This window comes from Cebidichthys violaceus, unplaced genomic scaffold, assembly GCF_023349555.1.
Source record: "Cebidichthys violaceus isolate CVI_PGR_0920_01 unplaced genomic scaffold, fCebVio1.0.p SCAF_17, whole genome shotgun sequence".
Classification (NCBI taxonomy): Eukaryota; Metazoa; Chordata; class Actinopteri; order Perciformes; family Stichaeidae; genus Cebidichthys; species Cebidichthys violaceus.
In genome coordinates this window covers 1,944,775-1,963,939 of record NW_027176340.1, presented here as the reverse complement: position 1 = coordinate 1,963,939, position 19,165 = coordinate 1,944,775, and the positions used below count along the sequence as shown (strand labels likewise).

The following is a 19,165-nucleotide window of genomic DNA, read 5'->3' as shown; positions in this document are numbered from 1 at the left end:
TAGAAAACACTACAGTCTGTAGTTCATTCTGTTGCCACATGATGGAGAAACTGCAGCAGATAAAGTGTGTGATGAGCACCGGGTTCACATGTGGAGTGTGCAGTCAGCACTGCGTTGATCACCTTGAAGGATTTAGGAGCGAGCGTCGTAGCGTCGGCCACGCAGAGAACACCGTTTTTGCATAAATTACATGATTACATCTCCCTTTGAAATTGGCTTTCTGGTTCACTGGTCAGAGAATGTTACACCAGCAGCTCACACCGACGAAGCATAAACAAAATTCAATTTGTTCCGCCTCAGACGCCCCTGTTCAAACAAGAACACGTCGAACAAGCGACTGTGTTCACAGCCGTCATTAGCACGGCGGGAGGACACCGCTCGCTAACGAGTGGAAGTGTTCTTCTGAAGAGCTCTGCGTGCAGGCCGGTCGGTATGACGCTATGTGAGTTATGAATCAAACGCGGAGCTCAATGTGTTCACGTCACGTTGTCCAAAATAACGCAGTAAGAAATAATTCAGTGCAATTAGTTTCCCAGATAAGTCTTTAATTCATAATTAAGGGTGTTGCGATATATACTGGTATGGACGATAACTGTGATATTTAAAAATACTAAAATATTGATATCATGTTAATATACACATGTAATACAAAATCCACATGGCCTAACATCTGCCATCTGGTTGCCTTTTCACTATCCGGTCGTGTGATTGTTGCTTTTGTACACTTTTGTTCTCTCCTCCTCCTACACTCATATTTTAACTGTAATTCATTGCCAAAGAAAAGAGACAAAAATGCACAATAACCAAAGTTTAAGATGGATTTGACTGGTAGCATTATTATTATTCTAGTTTCTAAGGACATTGCTAGAATAGTTATAGTGAATTCTTTGGGCCATAATAATTGTGTAGCAAAACTCTGACATCCTGACAGCCCTAGTCCTAAAGATTAATTTAACATCTAGGATCTAATAAGGAAGGGAATACATATGGTCTGTTAGAAAGGAAGTAATTATGATGGCATAAGTAAATAGATTAGCACTAATTTACAGAACCTAAACACGTACATTAATGTGTCTGTCTGCAGAGAGCGACATGTACATCAGTATCAGTTAGCATAATTATCACGGCATGGCTATAATTCCCTCGTTTCGGTGACTATGCATGATGTGAATTTAGGTTTTACAAGTGATTTTGTCCCTTTTTTTTTCCATATTCAAAAACATGTGGCACTGTGGTGCACACGTCCCTGCAGACCTGAGGCTCCGTAGGACCAGGATGGCAAAAACCAGGACGCAAATGTTCGTGTGTTTGCTTTTTAGTCATGAAAAAGTGGATTTAGTACAAAGATAAACCAGCAAGTGGCCTTATGAAAGACTTAGAAACCAACGAACGTCTGCTGGCGTGGAAATGAGGTTTGCCTCATCACTGAAGAACAGATGCTATAGCTGGTTTGAAAAGTTGCATAAGTCCTCTCCGGTGACCTCATTTGGCGTATCTCCCATTATGATTAATACCCAAATGAGAGCAAACTTGCATAATAATCTCTTAGTGAGAGTCACAGCAAACAAAATGATCACAACTTCTGGTTTCACCCTTAACCTTCTCTGCCTCCTCAGTGACGTCACAGTAGTTACGTTCATCAATTAAAACCACTGAACGACCTCAACAGACGAACGATGAGCCGCAAATCATTCGTTTTCATAATCGGAGACAAAACAACGTGAACAAATGGTTTTGTTTTGTTCCAAGTGTTGCCATTATTGATGTCCACTATTTTATAGCGAAAATAGCAGGAAGTGTGTTATAATTTGTGATATTTATACTGAGCAATAGTTTGTCGCTTTTAATTCTTGTTAATGGAACAAAGATACATATATTACTACCCTGAGGAATCATCTTTTCCATATCTGTTGTTGATATGGCTTCATTCAGCAGAGATTTGATGAGTTATAATTTGTGTCTGATTTCAGCATTTCCAACACTTCCTTCTACTAATGAGTAAGCCGGGATTTAGTGCCTTGCTCAAGGATGGCATGATCCATAAATGTTGGAGGGATCAAACCAGAGACCTTCAAGCTGAGAGACAGCCTAGACCCAAGATCAACGAAAGAAACACGAAGCTTTTTCATTTTTCATATTTCTTCTTGTCTCGGCGGGTCGAGCAGACGTCAGAGAGCAACAGAGATCCCTCAAATACGTCACACTTCAGACTGTAGGTCAATCAATAATTTTACTTTGATGCGTTCCCAGAAAGATTTCTGATCTCACTCGGAAATCAGAACGTCTCCTCGGACTTCGTTAAGCATGAACAGAAAGGAACTTGAACGCTCATCGGGCTTTTAAGGATACTGCGGATGTCGACGCCTCTGAATTCACAGAGTCTGCGATGTGCAGGGATGTAGAGGGGGGGTGCAGACAGAGCATCCGTACCAAACTGAGCCCAAAAAACACACAGGAAGCCGGTTGTTTTCATCGTTACAGCAGAGATCTCATCGTTGCTTCTTTATATTCATGATGTTTTTTTGCTTTGGCATGCCAAATGTGGCTTTTTTTTTTTAGTTATGACGGAACTTTGAAGTGAAGATTTTGAAGAAGAAAGATCCCATCACTAAAGATGGAGGTGGTCCTGCATCACCGATCCCTCTTTCGTAGCATCATAGCATGTGTGTTCACTTGAAGCAAGCGAAACACAATGACCCCCAACAATAGCTTTCATCTTACAGCTATTTGTACCTGTGATTAAAAGGCTTTTTAGATTATTCATGAGTTTATTAACCCAATTCAGGCAAATGTTAGACCGTTTTTTCTTTTTAGCCAGACTGAGTCTTCGTGCTGTGCGATGTGGCTTCTGTATGCATAAATATTTCTATAATGTATAGCTTTTGAAATTCAGATTCAGTGTCCTTGTGACCTAAGAAGGATAAGGTACCGTGAACAGACATTGCAGTCTGCCTCACAATACCCCCCCCCCCCCCCCCCCCCTCTCTGATCCTCTCTGTCTCTAGTCACTCTATACTTATATCTTATGAAAATCAAACCTAAGAAATGTGGCATTTAAACCAACAATACAATCCATTCTTTATACTGATTGGGAATCTAATATGATGATAGTTGTTGGTTGTCGAGTAAATATCCTGTCTGGTCTAATCACAATCTACGGTGAACAACAAATTACAGTAAATTAATTAAAAACATTGTTTTAATAAAGTGCACCTGCACCGACAAAGGACACGGCTGCAGAACTACCAGCTTAATAATGGAGCGGACCTCTGGGCAGAATCTTCACCTAAGACGTATAATACGTTATCTAAATATAGAATTTCTGATGAGAATATTAGCTTCTGTCAATAACAGTCACCGTGTTACAGGTAAGTAATTCAAGTTCAATCTAATCCCACTGCAGATTGCTTTTTTCCCGTCACGTGTAATGAACAATGTGGAGCGAAGTGGTACTGATAGAAGACTTAAGCAAACAATATCTGAACCATAATAATAATAATAAGGAAGGGAAAGCCATAATATTTTAATCTCGGCCCAGGGTCTTTGCAAAATTCTCTGCAGTTGCGTTTGTGGAGCCAAAAGGCTAAAAACTGTCATTGCTGCCATTTGCCTCCTGCTAAATTGAAAGTGAAGCAAAATCCTTCAAACAATGTAGAAGCGAAACACATTAAACACACTAAAGCGGAGCTCCGTCGTAAGCGTCTTCAAAGACAAAGCTATCTGCCGCGTTCAACACCAGAAACAGTCCGTCTGCTCTCATTTTCCACAGCTCCGGTCATTGTTACCATCCCAGACAGGTCCGGCCCAGAGCTATGACACAGGGCTGCAGTGACTCACTCACTAAGGGCCTCATTAGATGGAGACATACATGTGGAAAAATAGATAACAGTGTAGCACTGATAAGGCAAAAGCACAAGACAGGCCTTTGACACCAGAGTGCAGATGTTTTCAGACAAAATCCCATTAGGGATCACACAGTTAATGTATACATGTGAACCAGGGACTAACCTCCGCCTGTTGACTGAACGTTAAAGCTCGCAGTCGTACGTCCCAGGATGTATGTTCACGTGCAACTATATTGCATTAGCAAAAGACTTTTAGTGTAAAACACAATGCTGCCTGGATTTCTCATGAATGCCCATGTTTCTCATGGCGTTGGGAAGTTAAGGATTATCTACAGTGATCTGTGGTGCGTTCATTAGAACTTGCTTTAGGCGCACATTTAAGTAAAATAACATGAATACAGATTTTCTGTCTGTGGCAGCATAGTCTTATCTTTTGAATCATATTTCAGCAGGAACAGGTCACGACAAAGCTCCATTAATTCACATAATTAAAATCTCAGTTACAGATTCCTTAATGTATTTCACATCTGTGATAATTGATTTAATCCACATTTAACTGACTGGCTCTATTTCACCGCCTTTCAAGGAATGCCCTTGAGACATTTTTTGTTTTTTCTTCTGTTGACTCAAGTTGACGCGAGTAGGCTCCAGATACATCAGCTGTCTTTGTCAATAATTATGGAAATTCATCCCTCACTAAACATTCGCTTGAATTATTGGTATCACGATCATGTTTTGTCCGTGCGAGAGTTAGAAAGACGCCCTGAGTAATGAAGAAATAATAAAAACCCCGACAGGTTTAGTCTAACAAAACATCATGAAATCAGCACCAGTAATACAGCTATGCACTGAAAAGAGCTGAAATAGACCCAGAGTAAAAGACCTGGTGATTGGCTTATTTTGTAACACAAAACCTGAAAGGGAGAATCTCGCAGGCGTTCGGTACATCATGTCATCGTGCTAATACAAGCATACAATTACCACTTGGCTACTGACTGACCGCTTGACACTGATTAAACATTCTCATGTTCCAAACTCGTCAGAATGTCTCAGCAGAGTGTTTGAAAAAGGATATAGCAGCTAGGGTGTGTTATGTATCTATTCTGCACTAGTATTTATTGTATAGCAGATCAAAATGTGTGGTGCTTTAAAACAGCTCAGTGTTGTCTATAATGACAGATATTCAGTTTTGAATGCTGGTGCAGCGGGCTACATCTATTTAGGACACAGTTAAACACAGTCTGAGAATGAAATGGTTGGGTTGGCGAAACACTTGCATGTCACAAAGGGAGCTAAACATTTGTTTAAATGCATTAAATCAAGGCTATAAACCTGCCATCATTCTAAAATAATGTAAAACACAGGCACGCACCATGTTCCCGGTCATTTATTATAATTGTCAGGAGTGAGTATATATAGAGAACTCCACGCACGATGGGTAATGAGTAGGATATTCTATCGTCGCCCACTAGTAACGTCTTATTAGTGTAAAAGGTTCTTGAGGAAACAAATGTGATCAGTGTCTGTGAGGCTCCTGGAAAGCCTGCCAAGCATTTTCCAGTTCGATGGAACATGTGGAGAGATTGTTTAGTTAAGATTAAGTTAAGTTAAGTTGAGACACAGCTGCCAAAGCCACACACCTTAGGTATACTGTTATCTTTAAAGAGGGTATAACTGGCTATGCAGTATTTCTTCATACTTCCACTTGTTTTCCACTTGTCTCCTTATCAGCTGAAATGAAGAGTAGCAAGGCTGTCACAGCAGAGGCACCACAAGTAAGTCAGCTGTTCTGGAAAACCCACTCTCCACTTGAATGTCCCGGTTAGATTTAACACAGTTTAAATCTTGAAAGGTTGACTTAGTGAATCAAAGGAAAACCAACATCTGGTAGAATCTTGTTTGAGCTGTATGCTATTTTTCCTCCGACCTACACAGTTCCCAAAAGTGGAACCAAAACATTTCATATTTACACATTTGTTATGGCTTTTGGATCCCTCAGCTTAAATCCTCACTGAAGCTTATATGTGCCGTTTGAGCGACACTGAATAATTATGTAGAATGTTCAACATTTACTCAATCTGGGTATTGATCGTTATAAAAGTATTTGATCTATGATTAGGCTCATTATACATTAGAACAGGACGCATATCATGTTCAATGTTTTATTGAGTTTACCATCACCGTATTTTTAAAACTATGCAAAATGAGAGGTTAAATGATATTCAATCATAAGGCATCCGAAACAAAATACAAATGCTGATATGCTTCAAAGGCCATATCACAGAAAGTACAGTGTATTACTGTTATTGTACAATAACAGTAATACACTGTACTTTCTTTTTTAACATAAGCTGTTCTTTAAACATAGAAAAGCAACAGAGTTAGTTGTACATCAATTATTTGTGGTCGTGCGTCCATCGAACCGGATCTAGAACTTCTATTTCTTTGTTCATGAATCTGGACCGCCAACTCAGCGGAAGTCGTCAAATGACGTAGGTGGCGTCTGGTATCAGCATGAGCGGGACTTTGACTTGTGATCACTGAAACTAAAAGTTTTGTGATCTTCTCTAATAGCTACTTTTTGTTGTGTTTAGCAGACATGGCGCTACAGACTGAAGCGGATTTACCACCTGGCTTTGCGTGTCTGAAAGTAAGTTGTGTATTTATTGTAACACGTTTTGCTAGCATGGCAGCTATTAACTCTTAGCTAAATGAACCCCCCCCCCACAGCTAACGTTACAGGACGTTACTTCTACAGGATGCCAACTCACGTTAACTCACGAGTAACGTTTACGTTACAGTTATAAATACATTTAGTTGAATACATATAACTTAACCAGTTCTTTTATTATGTTACAGTTGAAGTAACGTTACGTACTAAACAGATGCTAACGTTACATTAGCTAACCTTACAGCTGACCTACAATGCAACAAACTCATTTCTGATTGAACGCTGACTGACGTTAACGTTATACTAGTGAAGTAAAGAAACTCAACGTTACAGTTAACATTAATCTTGATCATAAAACTACTGTTAACATGGAACCCTGTCCATACAGACTGTCTACCGTTATTGAACGGTTAACTTACGCTATCGCTGAAACGAAACTCAAAACGCGTTGATGCTAACGTCACGCGGCCAAAACAAACAAACAAACACCAAAACAGACTCATCATATAGGTTGACGCTGACGTATTTCGGCTGTGTAGTATGTACTGTGTATATATATACTACATAACTCAGACACGCTGTAGACATATGACGACATGAGTGAGGATGTGGGCTGGCTGTTGTTTACCCTGACGTCATAAGTGACGCTGTCCAGAGAACATGTGACTTCTTCTGCAGTAAGTTGTGCTCTCTGGTGTGGATCGGCTTCCAGTCCTTTCCAACTGCAAGCCCAAAATGTCATGCATCCTGTTTCCTAAAGATGTAAAATGAATTATTGTTTATAGTTTATTTTTACTGGTATATAACTAGTACTAGTTGAGCTGTTTTCACTGTGGTTTTTCTCATCTGCAGAATGTTGATGCCCTGCTTCGATGTCCCATTTGCTTCGACTTTCTAAATATTTCAATGATGACTAAATGCTCTCACAACTGTAAGTAACAAGTAGAGCAGCTTCTACCATAGCTATGGTGCTTCTTAATTCAACTACAAGCAAATCATTTACAACAAGTAAAAGTTCCTTTTGGGAAAAAAAGAAGCTTTCAAAGCAGTAAGAGGTGAACATTCGTGTGTTTTCAAATGAATGGAATGTTTTTGTCGTGTGTGTGTGTGTGTGTGTGTGTGTGTGTGTGTGTGTGTGTGTGTGTGTGTGTGTGTGTGTGTGTGTGCGCGTGTGTTTTAGCTACGTCTTCAAATATAGTGTATGTAATCTTTGGTATTGTTTTTACGATGAGCAAAAGAATCGTTCAGTCGTCATCGTGACTTTCTGTCCGTCTGGATTCTGCTGTTCTCTCGACAGTAATAACAAACAGTGAGTTCCCCGCTTCAGTTTATTTTGGGTGAATCCATCTTCGTCGGCTGAAGATGTCTGAAGACGTGGCGTTATTGTTTTTTTTGCTCCTGAACGTAGCTGTGTGATGTGTTCGAGTGCACCGTCACACTCCTCCACTGTGGACTGAACGCTGCTGTGCACTGCAGAGAATAACAACTTGATGAAGGAAGTAATTCCTCTGCCTGTTGCCTAACAAAATGATGTTAAACATGCGTTTTTGTTTGCATTTCATTTTTACAGTTTGCTCCTTGTGCATCAGGAAATTTCTTTGCTATAAATTGCAGTGTCCAGTTTGCAATGCAGTAAGTATAAACTTGACTTGAATGTGTAATCGTGCCCCCAAGCAATTACCATAATCATCAGGGTCATTACCTCAATAGAGACGACACAATTTGCACATTATCGTCCGTAATTAATTGTATTAATTTGATAAAGGAGGTCCTTCACACCTCGCCTCTCTTTCTTTCAGCAAACGACGGAACAAGACTTAAGAACCAACCGATTAGTGGATGACTTGGTCGTAAACTTTCAAGCTGCAAGGTAAACCCGCACAGTACATTATGAATGGTTCCCGGTACCAGAACTCTGAATGTTCAAATGGACCTGAGTGTAACCTGCGTCACCAGGAGCAGTTTTTCTAGTATTATCGGGGTAATGAGCAAGTTTAAAACAGAATACTGCTCTTTCCACATTCGTCCACATTAACAAATCCTTAAACTGATGTATGACGCTGGAGCCAACGAGTTATTAATAAGCAAAGCCACTTATTTACCATCTAAGTACTGTTAAATCTAAGTATTCTTCTGCTCACCAGCTCAGATGGAGAACAAAGATATATATCTGTAAGTAATCCTTTTAAATACACTCATATACAGCAAACGGTAGTTCTTACATTTAGTGTAATTATTTTTGCCCACAGAGACAGAATTATGAAAATGTCAGTTCAGGAAATGCGTCTTACTCTACAATCCGTGTAAAAGCTTCTTTACCACGGGGCGCAGGTGCATCGCCTGAGCATCCCTCCGGTTTGCATCGGCCCGCTTCTAAGAACCGATTTATTAAACGATTTCAAGAGATCCCGTTGTTATTGACCAGATTACGGTATATGTCCACGAGGGAACCAGCCTCAGTTTATAGCAATGTATCGGCATTAGGGAAACAATTGTAATTGCCTTCTAGTAATCTACTTTTGATTTAAGGATTGTCTGTGAATCAAACGGGGCTTTTCTTTTCATCAGCTGAGGTCACACACGGACCTCCTCCTGTTGCTCTTGCACGTGTGTTGTGTAGCTCCAGGGCTGATCTTTTTTTTTTTTCATTACAGCAGGATGTAGGCCTAGGGAGCGCTCTGAAGGAAATGAATTGGTCCTTTTTTTTTTTTTTTAAATGTTTTACTTTTTCCTCCAGTGACGGTGATCACAGTGTAGGAAAACAATTCCTTCAGCTTGAACACATGGGTGCGACGAGCCACATGCTTGGTTTGTCTCGGGCAGACTGATAAATGTTGATAAATGTGCAATATCAATATCAGAAGGTCACCCCGACCCCTGGGATTATTTATCCCCTGCCGGTCTCGGGTCGTACTCTCTTTCTCATCCTGTAATCCTCCCTCTGTACACCGTGTCTGTGAAAGGAGAACAGAGAAGGAAAACAGAAAAGACGTCTTCCTGAAGGAAGTCTTGTCTATGAACGGAGTTTTATGAGGGATTCATGTTTTTTTTTTGTGCGTTCTAGCATCTGTTGAGGTAAAAAAGAAAATAAGCTCGCTTGACTAACCGGCTCCTTTTCTGTTCATCAGTGGGCAAAAAAAGAAACAACTCCAGCTGAAATCGACAGAATTGTTTCTTCAGTCAAATCCGGGCTAATCTCCATATATAATGTCTGTTATCGGTCAGTAGGTTCCTCCTTTCCATCAATCACGTCGATGTTATCGTCTGTGAAAGGTCTCTCTTCGATCTGTAGACCTTCTGATTGCCATCGCCGTTGTAAACGAGTGGCGTACGCCGCTGCTCTTTCCTCCGGGTTTTAATTTCCTGTTGTGTGGCATCGAGCGTCTGAAAAAATGGGATTCCTTGACTCTGCCTCGGAACGTCGTCGCTATGACGCAATAAACTTCTCTCCACCAAATTTAGGAATAGTTTGTTTGCTCTGAAATTAAATGCGCCGCGTTTAAAGACTATTTCTTTCACATATTTGCGCAAAATCATCCTGGGTTCTCTAGCGTCTGTCCATGTAGTTGCTATGTTTTCTGCTCTAGAAGGGTTTTTTTTTGGATAGCTTCTTTTCATTGGACCGCTTACATCTTTCATTGTGAACCTTACTGGGAAAAATGCATTGGGTTGCTTTTTTTTTTTTTTTTTTTTTGCCAATGGCTTTAATTTAGCGAAATTAAACTCGAGGCCTATTTCTAAAGCCAAGCACAGCGATTGTTGCGGTGCCATACGTCTACTGAATGTTATCGCAGCGACACGCTACCTCCTCGACTCTCCTCTGACTCAATGGACTCCTTTAATGAGGTAGAGGTGAAGGTTGTACATTAGCATCAGACACTGCTATTTCACTTATTTAATCACCAAAAGCACAATAGCCTGACGGTACATGTTTCCTTGAACGTAGCAGTTTTCCTTTGTAATGTGTCTTCATAGTTCTGAACAGCTGTAGGCTATGGCTCTTTTTGTTTGACTCCATTTATTGTCATTAATATTGAGATATTGTGGTAGATTTGGACACAGTAATCCCGTGGGACTGTAGTTGGCCGAGGGTGTTGAAAGGAGTGGAGGTCAACAAACGTTGGCGCGTTTAAGACCGGTCGTAGGCGGCTATCGTCGCTCTTACCACCCGGTTGTAATTGTTAAAGATTGTTCTTCACGTTGTAGAGGAAATCGATATGATAGGCCAATTAAAGTTCAATTAAGTGTGTGCAAATGAAGTGGATGGTATTGACCTGCTTTTGGTTACTACAGGTCTAGACCTGGAAGATCAATGTAGCTTCAAAACAAAATGCCTAAACGTCCGTGCCTCTCAAATAGTGAACGTTGATGTTTTTATGAACTTTTATGTTTTTTTTGTAACCAATTGTTTATGATTCTTTTTGTGTCTTTGCTCTACCGACCTTTTTAAAAGCCTCGGTTTGCTTTTAAACATCCTGACTCACAGAAACAATGGAATAAGTAGTCAAATTTGTTAAATGTTTCTATTGATATTTCCATAATCGTGCCTAGTTTTAATTGGCCGGGCAGATAATGTTTAACGTTATTTAAAGACGCATTTCTTTTTAGCCACCGCTTGACAAAAAGCAACTTTTTAAACGACTTGAAATGGAATTACTTGTGCTACTGATTCTAAACACAAAATGTTCTAAATATGTCCTGGATCTCTTCTGGCAGGTGTCTTCTCTATGGCAACGGCCCGTAAACTGCTGAGCCGCAGTGTTTAGAAGCATTTCACATACTAAAGCGAACCCGTTCTGCTCAAATGAGGCAGAAACAGTAGGGGCAGAAACTAATGGCTCTAATGTAAAGTGACGGGAGTACATTTGTATTATCCAAATTGTGTTTAACAGGTCAGTACAGAAAGCAGCTATCAGTACAAGTAGATACAACTGAAACTTTTCACTTTGTGATTGAGGTACTTTTCACACACCTTCTCTAAATATACTACAAAACATTTGCTGCAATACAAAATCCAAATTTAAGTTGACTGACCAGTAATATTCATACCTGGCTGTGTGCAGTGTTAGAAAACGAATGGAGCACATTACCTCCAGATCTTTGCAGGGAGAACGAGGTGTTTCCATGTGACATTTGTGCAAAGCGGCTTTGGCAACTGTGTGTGTGTGTGTGTGTGTGTGTGTGTGTGTGTGTGTGTGTGTGTGTGTGTGTGTGTGTGTGTGTGTGTGTGTGTGTGTGTGTGTGTGTGTGTGTGTGTGCGTGCACCTGCTCTAATGGGGACAGCAAGCACAAATTAGTTCTAGATATGGAAAGCGGAACATTACACACCTCATTGGTTCCCGTTTTATTGCCAAGTAATGGCCCAGTCGAAATTTGTTTGCTTTCCACATTTCCAAGACTGTAGCCAGAGTGCCTGCTTTCTCTCTCTCTCTCTCTCTCTCTCTCTCTCTCTCTCTCTCCGGAGAAAGGGAGCGAGATAATTGAGCAGGTGCAGTTTAACGTCAAAGGGCTCACTTTACTGTCTACGGTATTTATTGACTCTGCTCTCTTTAATGGGCTCAACATGTTTTTTTTTAAGTGGACCACAAGTTCTTTACACTCCATAATATACTTTATGTAAGTATGCATTTTGTGAAAACGCAACACACACGTTTTGATTCACATGCCCTTTTGCCTTTTCTTTTTCTTCTCTTTTCTAGGCAGCAGTTGTCAAAAGTACATTTTGAATCTCCTCCAATATCGCCAAGGACCCCGGCTTCAGCTGTCAAATGCAAAACTCCCGGAGAGAGGGGCCAGAAGTGCAACGGCTCGGTTTTGAGTCACTTTTTCCAAAAGAGGCCTAAAACGTCTCCCGCTGAGGAAACCCAGCGAGACGGTCCTGTAGCTCGGCGTGCCCAGCGGAGGAAAACCCAGACTGTACACGCCCATGACGCGAGGGACGCTGACCTACATTCAGCAACCGATCGGCATCCAGTGGTTGTGAAGGAAGAGCCGATGGATGAGGAGGAGCCGTCTATCCAGGGTTTGGTGTCGGTCAAACAGGAAGCCGGAGTCTCGCACGGCATGAGCGCCGGGGTCGAGACGGCGCATTCCTCGTCACCGCCAAAAGACGTGACGCCCGTAATCAAAGGTGAAGCCCTTCTACCTGTAGGGTTAATAACGCTGAACCCATCCCTCGTCTTTAACCGCTCATCTCGTTCGGGGTCAGCCGACATTGGGTCTACGGCAGGGTGCACCCTTGACAGGTCGCACGTTCACCGCGTCATGGCCACAAGGCGACAGAATGGGTCACGTTCATCTGTCACACTTTTAAACAAATTGCGTAGGGGAATCTCTTTCTATAAGTCTATGAAGCAGACACAACCTTAAGCTTTTCGGGCAATTTAGAAAAACTGTTTTAAAAACTTCTTGCCGGTACATTCAAGGACGCCTATGCATGATCCGACACGAGCTAAAGCAATCCGAAAATGTACGGAATACTTTTCACAGTAGTCGGTGAACATATTGTTTTTAAGCAAAAGATTGTTTTACTTCTTGACTTCTTGGTCAGTAAGTGTTGCTGTTTTTAGATTGTGGGTATTTTGTTGAGGATCACCTCTGTATTTGTTTGATGTTTGTACTGTTTTTTCTATTAAGTGCATTGAGGTGAATGGTATGGTTTGGAAATATAATGCGACATAGGACCAAAAAACAAATAATATCTTGTGGATTTTTTGATTTTTGTTTGCAGTGGAGTGCCCCGTGTGTTCTGTCAGTGTACCACAGCAGTTCATCAACAAGCATCTGGACACGTGTCTCACCAGAGGAGAGAAGAAGGAAAGCTTGAGGAGGTGAAATACAAAACTTAACTGATCACTTAAATAAAGGCTGTCTGCTGCTGTCTGCTCAATAACGCTTGATGGGGAAGTGGGATATACGTCAAACTAAAAGACACTTCATAGATTTCCTGAAGACTAGAATGATGAGAGTGAGTGTATAGGTTGGCATTGATTGATTGCCTTTCTAATATACTAAAAAAAAGATAAGATAAGTGGAGGAGCAGTTTCTTATTGGGGTGATTTCTGGACCAACAATTGTGATTGCATGCAACGTGTGAAATGTCTGCTGTTCACATACAGGGTGGCCATATCCACATCATTGGATTCAAATCTATGACAATTAACAAAAAAGATATTGAGAAATGTCATTATATGGTTTTCAGGGTTGATGGCGCTAGGCCAGCAGTGTTTTCCATGGCTTCTAGTATTTGTGAGAGGCAGGCTAGTATGCACTGTAAATGTTTTAATGATCTTTAGTATGTAGAGGTACAACTTTATATTGTGTCAAAATGTGTGTATTCCAAAATGTGGACCGTAGCGTCAAGGAAACGTATTAATAGACGCATTTTATTTCAGATTTATCTACAGATCTTCACTATATACGATGTCGGAGGATCAGTGGACTTTATGTGCACATCTTTCCTGCTGTCTGTTCTTTCCACTGTCTGAGAAACACTTTGCACTTTTGTTCTCTTAAAATGACAGAATTACAGAAACTATACAATTGCGCTTATTACTGTATTTGCAGTATTAGAATCAACCGGACTACTCCTCTTGCTGAAGACCGGGTCTGTGACATAACTTGACAGACTGATCCGCTCTCATAATTATGATGTTCTGTTAAGGTTTGGCCAATTTTGTAGCAGGGCAAAAGACTTAATCTGACGTACACCCTGACGTCATGATGATAAATTCAGAGGTTTTAATATTCTGGCCTCATGTCGTCGGCATGCATGGAGAAGATTCCTCCATGCATGCCGACCTTAATAATTTACACTTAATGTCTTATAGTCAAGACAAAGTATGCAATATAATATAACACATTTGACAGCCTTGTTTGAATTTAACAGGACTGTAGAACCTCAGAGTGTGTTCCTCCACCAAGCTGACAAACGGCAGCTCCCATCTGTTATACATCATTAATCAATCATCTGCTTATGACGTCCAAGAATCTGTTGAACAGATTTAGAAGTGTATTACGGCTGAGCACAGAAATGCCCACCCCTCCCAAAAGTTATATCAGGTGATTACTGATTTATACTATTTGACGTTCTCTGTTGCAGCTCCCCCGGCAATGCGAGGCGTCCGATGACGAAGCTTGTGTACAACCTGCTTACGATGCAGGAGCTGAAGAGGAGGCTGAAGGAGTGCCATCTCTCAATGCAGGGTTCCAGAGACCAGCTGATCAAAAGGCACCAGGAGTTCGTCCACACGTACAATGCCCAGTGTGATTCCCTGAACCCCAAATCAGGTGAGGGCATTTGGTCCATAAGGGTCATACTGTATTTAAAGAAAAACGCACGGTAACTATGACGATTTCATACAAATTTCTAAAATGATGAAGTCCTTTTGGACAGACATGAAAGTAAAAGACCTCTTGACTTGTTGGCGGAGGCGTACATCATCCTATGTTGATGATGTATGTAGACATTTGGTATCACAGGTTGTTTTTTTGGTTTTTTTTGACTGGTATTCCCAGGATTTGCCTCTAAAACCCCTTTTGGTTCAATTGCAGAATTTAATGAGCAAGATTTGTGATCTTAAGACCAATAAAGACTCTCTTTTTTTTCTCGTCAGCAGCTGAAGATATTGCCAAAGAGTTGGAGGCCAATGAGAAGATGAGGAATCAACTGCAGGGGAAAGCCAAACCCGTGTGTAGTAACGGCTTAATGGGATATATCGTGGGCTTGAATTGTATAGCCCCAAACGCACTGAAAGTGATAAATGTAGCGCCTCATTTCATGCACATCAATTGATGTTTCTGTTTCCTGTTTGAGATTTGAAATGCCAAAACCACAGAAGCAGCAGTATTTTAGGAAAAGGTTGCTGTTTAGACGAGGTTCTATATGTTAACGATACCCCTTAATGCGTTATCTTTTAAATCATTGATATGATAAGAATGAAAGTTTAGCTATATATATATATATATATATATATATATAATAATAATAATTGTTAAAATATAATTGATTTGTACTTTATTTGATTTAACAGTTGTTGACTACACAGAGACGTTACTAATACTAGACTTCTTGAATATATATATATATATATATATCTATCTATCTATCTATCTATCTATCTATCTATATATATATATATCTATAGATATAAATATATATATGATTAATGCTAATGTATGTTTTTGTCAATTCAAAGGTCATGGTGTTTGCAAAGAATCAGTCTGAAAAGGAGATTGATGAGGTGCATTCAAATTACAGTAAGTGTTTTTTTTCCCCTATGAATCTGTTGACATTTCAAAGGTTTGACTCATCAAGCTGGCAGCTTCAAATCTGTGTGAACAAAAAAATTGCTTTGCATGATTTTACATGTTCTGTTAAAGTATGCATGTACCGTCTGGGCCTGCATGTAGGGAAATTGCTCGTCATAATACTGCGTTTGTAATTCATTAGCTTAGAAAGATAAGTAAACTAGCCACTTATAATTGACCACTTTCAAATGGTTAAAATATATATCAAGTGCAATATAATATCACCACGCCTTCGCCAAGTGTACAAAAAGTGAACAAAATTCAATAGACCTAGAGCAACAACATTTATTACATTATCCAAAATTACAAAATAATAATTCCACTGACTGCTGTCAGTGGAATTGCAACACTATGTATAATCCCCCCTCTCCTCTATGCATAGCCAGGGTACTCTCTAATATCAAAGAATACATGATTGTCTGAGGATACATACGTTTTAAAGCCAACATTGTTTACCATAGGAAAACACATTTTATGATGATCAACTTTGTTTGATAAAAAATCTTTTGGCATTTATCTCATCACTGAGGAAAACGTGTATAGATGATTCTATGACTTCCAGTGCCTAGTAGCCAACTGTGGTTCAGTTACACAAATATATGAATGAAAGACGCATCAGACAAAAAAAAAAGGCGAAGTGTTATCTCAGAGAGACGCACCACTTTCCAAAAATATGAATTTGTTTTGAACTGTATATGAATTGACCAATTTTGTGTTCACAGAAATGATTTGTAATGTTGCTTTCTCCCTTTTAACTGACATTTATTTCTTAGCACTTAAGAAAACTAACACTGAAAAAACGTTTTGGCGTGGGTTGGTAATCTTCTTCTTCAAAAAATGTTTTGTTATACGTGTTGAAATCCTCATTACATACCGACAGCCGTCAATAGAGTGCTCTGCCACAAATAAAAGGTCAGGTATCTGTGGCTGTCGCAGGACTGTAATAAGCCCGTCTACCTGCCCGTCTACCTGCCCGTCTACCTAGCTTGACAGCTATGAGCACTAACAATAGTTATGTTCATTGTTTACGTTCAGAATGATAATTGTGGGGGAGTGGCTTTTGAGGGAGGCCTAAAGGGGCGGGGTTTCAGTGTTGCTGTTTTTGGTGACTTTCTCGCTAGATTTATCGACTTTTGGAGCTATTGCTGCAAGTAGTACTGCCGATTAGTGAAACAATGTTTCAGGTGGTCTTTGATTCAGGTTGGGTACTCCACATCTGCTTTTGAAATGCTGTCGTTAATCCTGTTTGATTATTTGGATCTTCTGTAAGAATACCTCAAATGGCAAAACGCGAAGGCTGAAGAGTTCAAAGCTTTGAAGCTTCATTCATAACTTTGACGTTTGAATGCTGCGCAGATTCTTTTTGTTCTGGTTAAACCCAAGATTTCTCAACAGTTGCAGATAAAAATCAGGCTCCACTAACATCAATAGTATTTCCAACTTGTGTGCTCCAAACATTTCAAATCACTCTAGAGCATTGTGCTGTCCAAAACTCAAAATTGACAGATGATAGTTTTCAACGTGTTTTTATTGAACAAAGCTTCAGTCCATATTTGTTGGCACTTGCTGTACTCAAAGGGAGACACACACACTTATATTTAACAACGGTGGTCTGGCAGCAATCTAATAGCACCATCAATTACATTTATGTAACCACAATAACAAAAATCCATCATTTAGGTTGAAGATGTTGTAAAATATTAAAGTAAATATATAGGAACCCTTTTATTTGAAAAGCTCAACAGAAGATGTTCGGACACAAGCTTGATCTAAGAAGGATTTAGAGGTCTGGTCTCAGAAATAAATGCCTAAAGATTAGATACACTTTGGGCATCTTAATAACATCTTATGATGACAATTTCCAAAGCAAAGGCTTTTAGACCAATCAACGCATTTATTTTTTCCATCTCTCGGCTGCCAATTCAGTAGAAAATCCATCTGCATGAGATCATTTGTGTCTAATCTTTGTGGTTAAGCAGTGGAGAAGTTGACACTGTTCTTTTTGGAAACTGAAAGTAATATTTACAGGATTGCATGCTATTGTGTCTCCCAACAAAGTCATTACGATTTTGCATATTCAGTGTGTCGCCCAGCGGTGATATCAAACTGACTTTATTCTGTCTGGAAGCCAGCTCGCCCTGTATACCTTTCACGAGCAGAGCAGCGTCTCCAGTGAGTCATTTAGCAGCGAGGGGTGGAATGGAAATATCTCAAATTGCCTGAGTGAAAATGTTTCTGAAGACATTTTTTTTCCCTTATGATATGTAGAGTTACGTGGCTATTTTAAGTGTCCATCTAAGATTTAGTCATTCCATTCGCTATGAGCTCACACTGTAGACGATCACTCAAATCGTTCATGCAGACGTACGAAGCCACAGGAGTCCACTGCAGGCCCGGGTCTGTGTTTTTAATCTTAAAGGGCAGAGGTCAAGCACAAACAGCAGCATTAAGCAACATTATCCAAAGCGGTGTTGTCATGGTTGATAGAGAGACTTGTTGCAAATAACTCTGCTGTGCTAACTTTAAAATTGGTTGAAAAAGGGGTTGTGACTCACAGTAGGTACGGTCTATAAATAGCTGCTGTGCTGTGATAACCTCTTGATTTATCAGAGGAGGATGTGGATGACTCACTCTGCCAGCATTGGAATTGGTGAATGAGCAGACAGGAAGGTGAAAGAAGCACACGCAGAATCCACCGGTGGCTTGCAGCTTTTTAATATGACATATTCTTTTGGTAATAATACAATCAGCAGCTGGTTATTTAGAAGAAAAAAAAATCTTACAATCCAGAATAGCAGCAAGGGAAATCCTGCTTTGGGAGACCAGCCCCAGAGAGATTTGTTATAGTTCATCCACTATCCAACGATGTTAAAAATGCAACGTTAACCCTTTGCTTTTTGCAACGCCTGATGGAGTCCAGTGTAAAGCTGTGTGTAAAATGAACCTGGTGCATGGAAATGTTCCCATAACTATCTAATGCACAACTATCTAATCCTTACAAGCCTGTAAACCAAAAAACAAACGATAATACTTATGTACTGTGTGTTAGGAGCCACACACGGGTCTACTTTTTGTTTGAGAATAAAGTGCTCCTTTTGTTCCTGAAGATATCAGTGACAAGTCTGTAATACAGGGATTTTGTCGCCGCAGACATCTTGGACCTTGCATCTGTGGCATTACGCTTCAAATACAGAATCAAACCTTGTGTTTCTCAAATATATTTCAACTTTCAGGGTTGGATCTTGTCACTTCCAAGTTAAAGTTTGAGTCTGATGCGTCACAGATATTGTCTCACAAAGAAAGATGAGTCCGCATTCAATATACATTTTAATTCATGGTA

The 19,165-nt window shown here is 40.1% G+C and overlaps 1 protein-coding gene across 2 annotated transcripts in view; it reads left to right on the top strand.

The window, feature by feature from the left end:
• The first annotated feature begins 6,352 nt into the window (after positions 1 to 6,352).
• Positions 6,353 to 19,165, top strand: part of rad18 (RAD18 E3 ubiquitin protein ligase) — a 20,355-nt gene continuing 7,542 nt past the window's right edge. Inside the window, exons 1-9 of one of the 2 annotated variants that reach the window (XM_068711941.1) lie at positions 6,353 to 6,495; positions 7,369 to 7,447; positions 8,087 to 8,148; positions 8,316 to 8,386; positions 12,216 to 12,646; positions 13,247 to 13,346; positions 14,618 to 14,805; positions 15,135 to 15,205; positions 15,714 to 15,774. In XM_068711941.1, the coding sequence (XP_068568042.1) occupies positions 6,445 to 6,495; positions 7,369 to 7,447; positions 8,087 to 8,148; positions 8,316 to 8,386; positions 12,216 to 12,646; positions 13,247 to 13,346; positions 14,618 to 14,805; positions 15,135 to 15,205; positions 15,714 to 15,774 (1,114 nt within the window). In that variant the 5' untranslated portion in view covers positions 6,353 to 6,444. Of the gene's footprint in view, positions 6,496 to 7,368; positions 7,448 to 8,086; positions 8,149 to 8,315; positions 8,387 to 12,215; positions 12,647 to 13,246; positions 13,347 to 14,617; positions 14,806 to 15,131; positions 15,206 to 15,713; positions 15,775 to 19,165 lie in introns of both variants that reach the window. The other variant, XM_068711940.1, reaches the window with a different exon arrangement.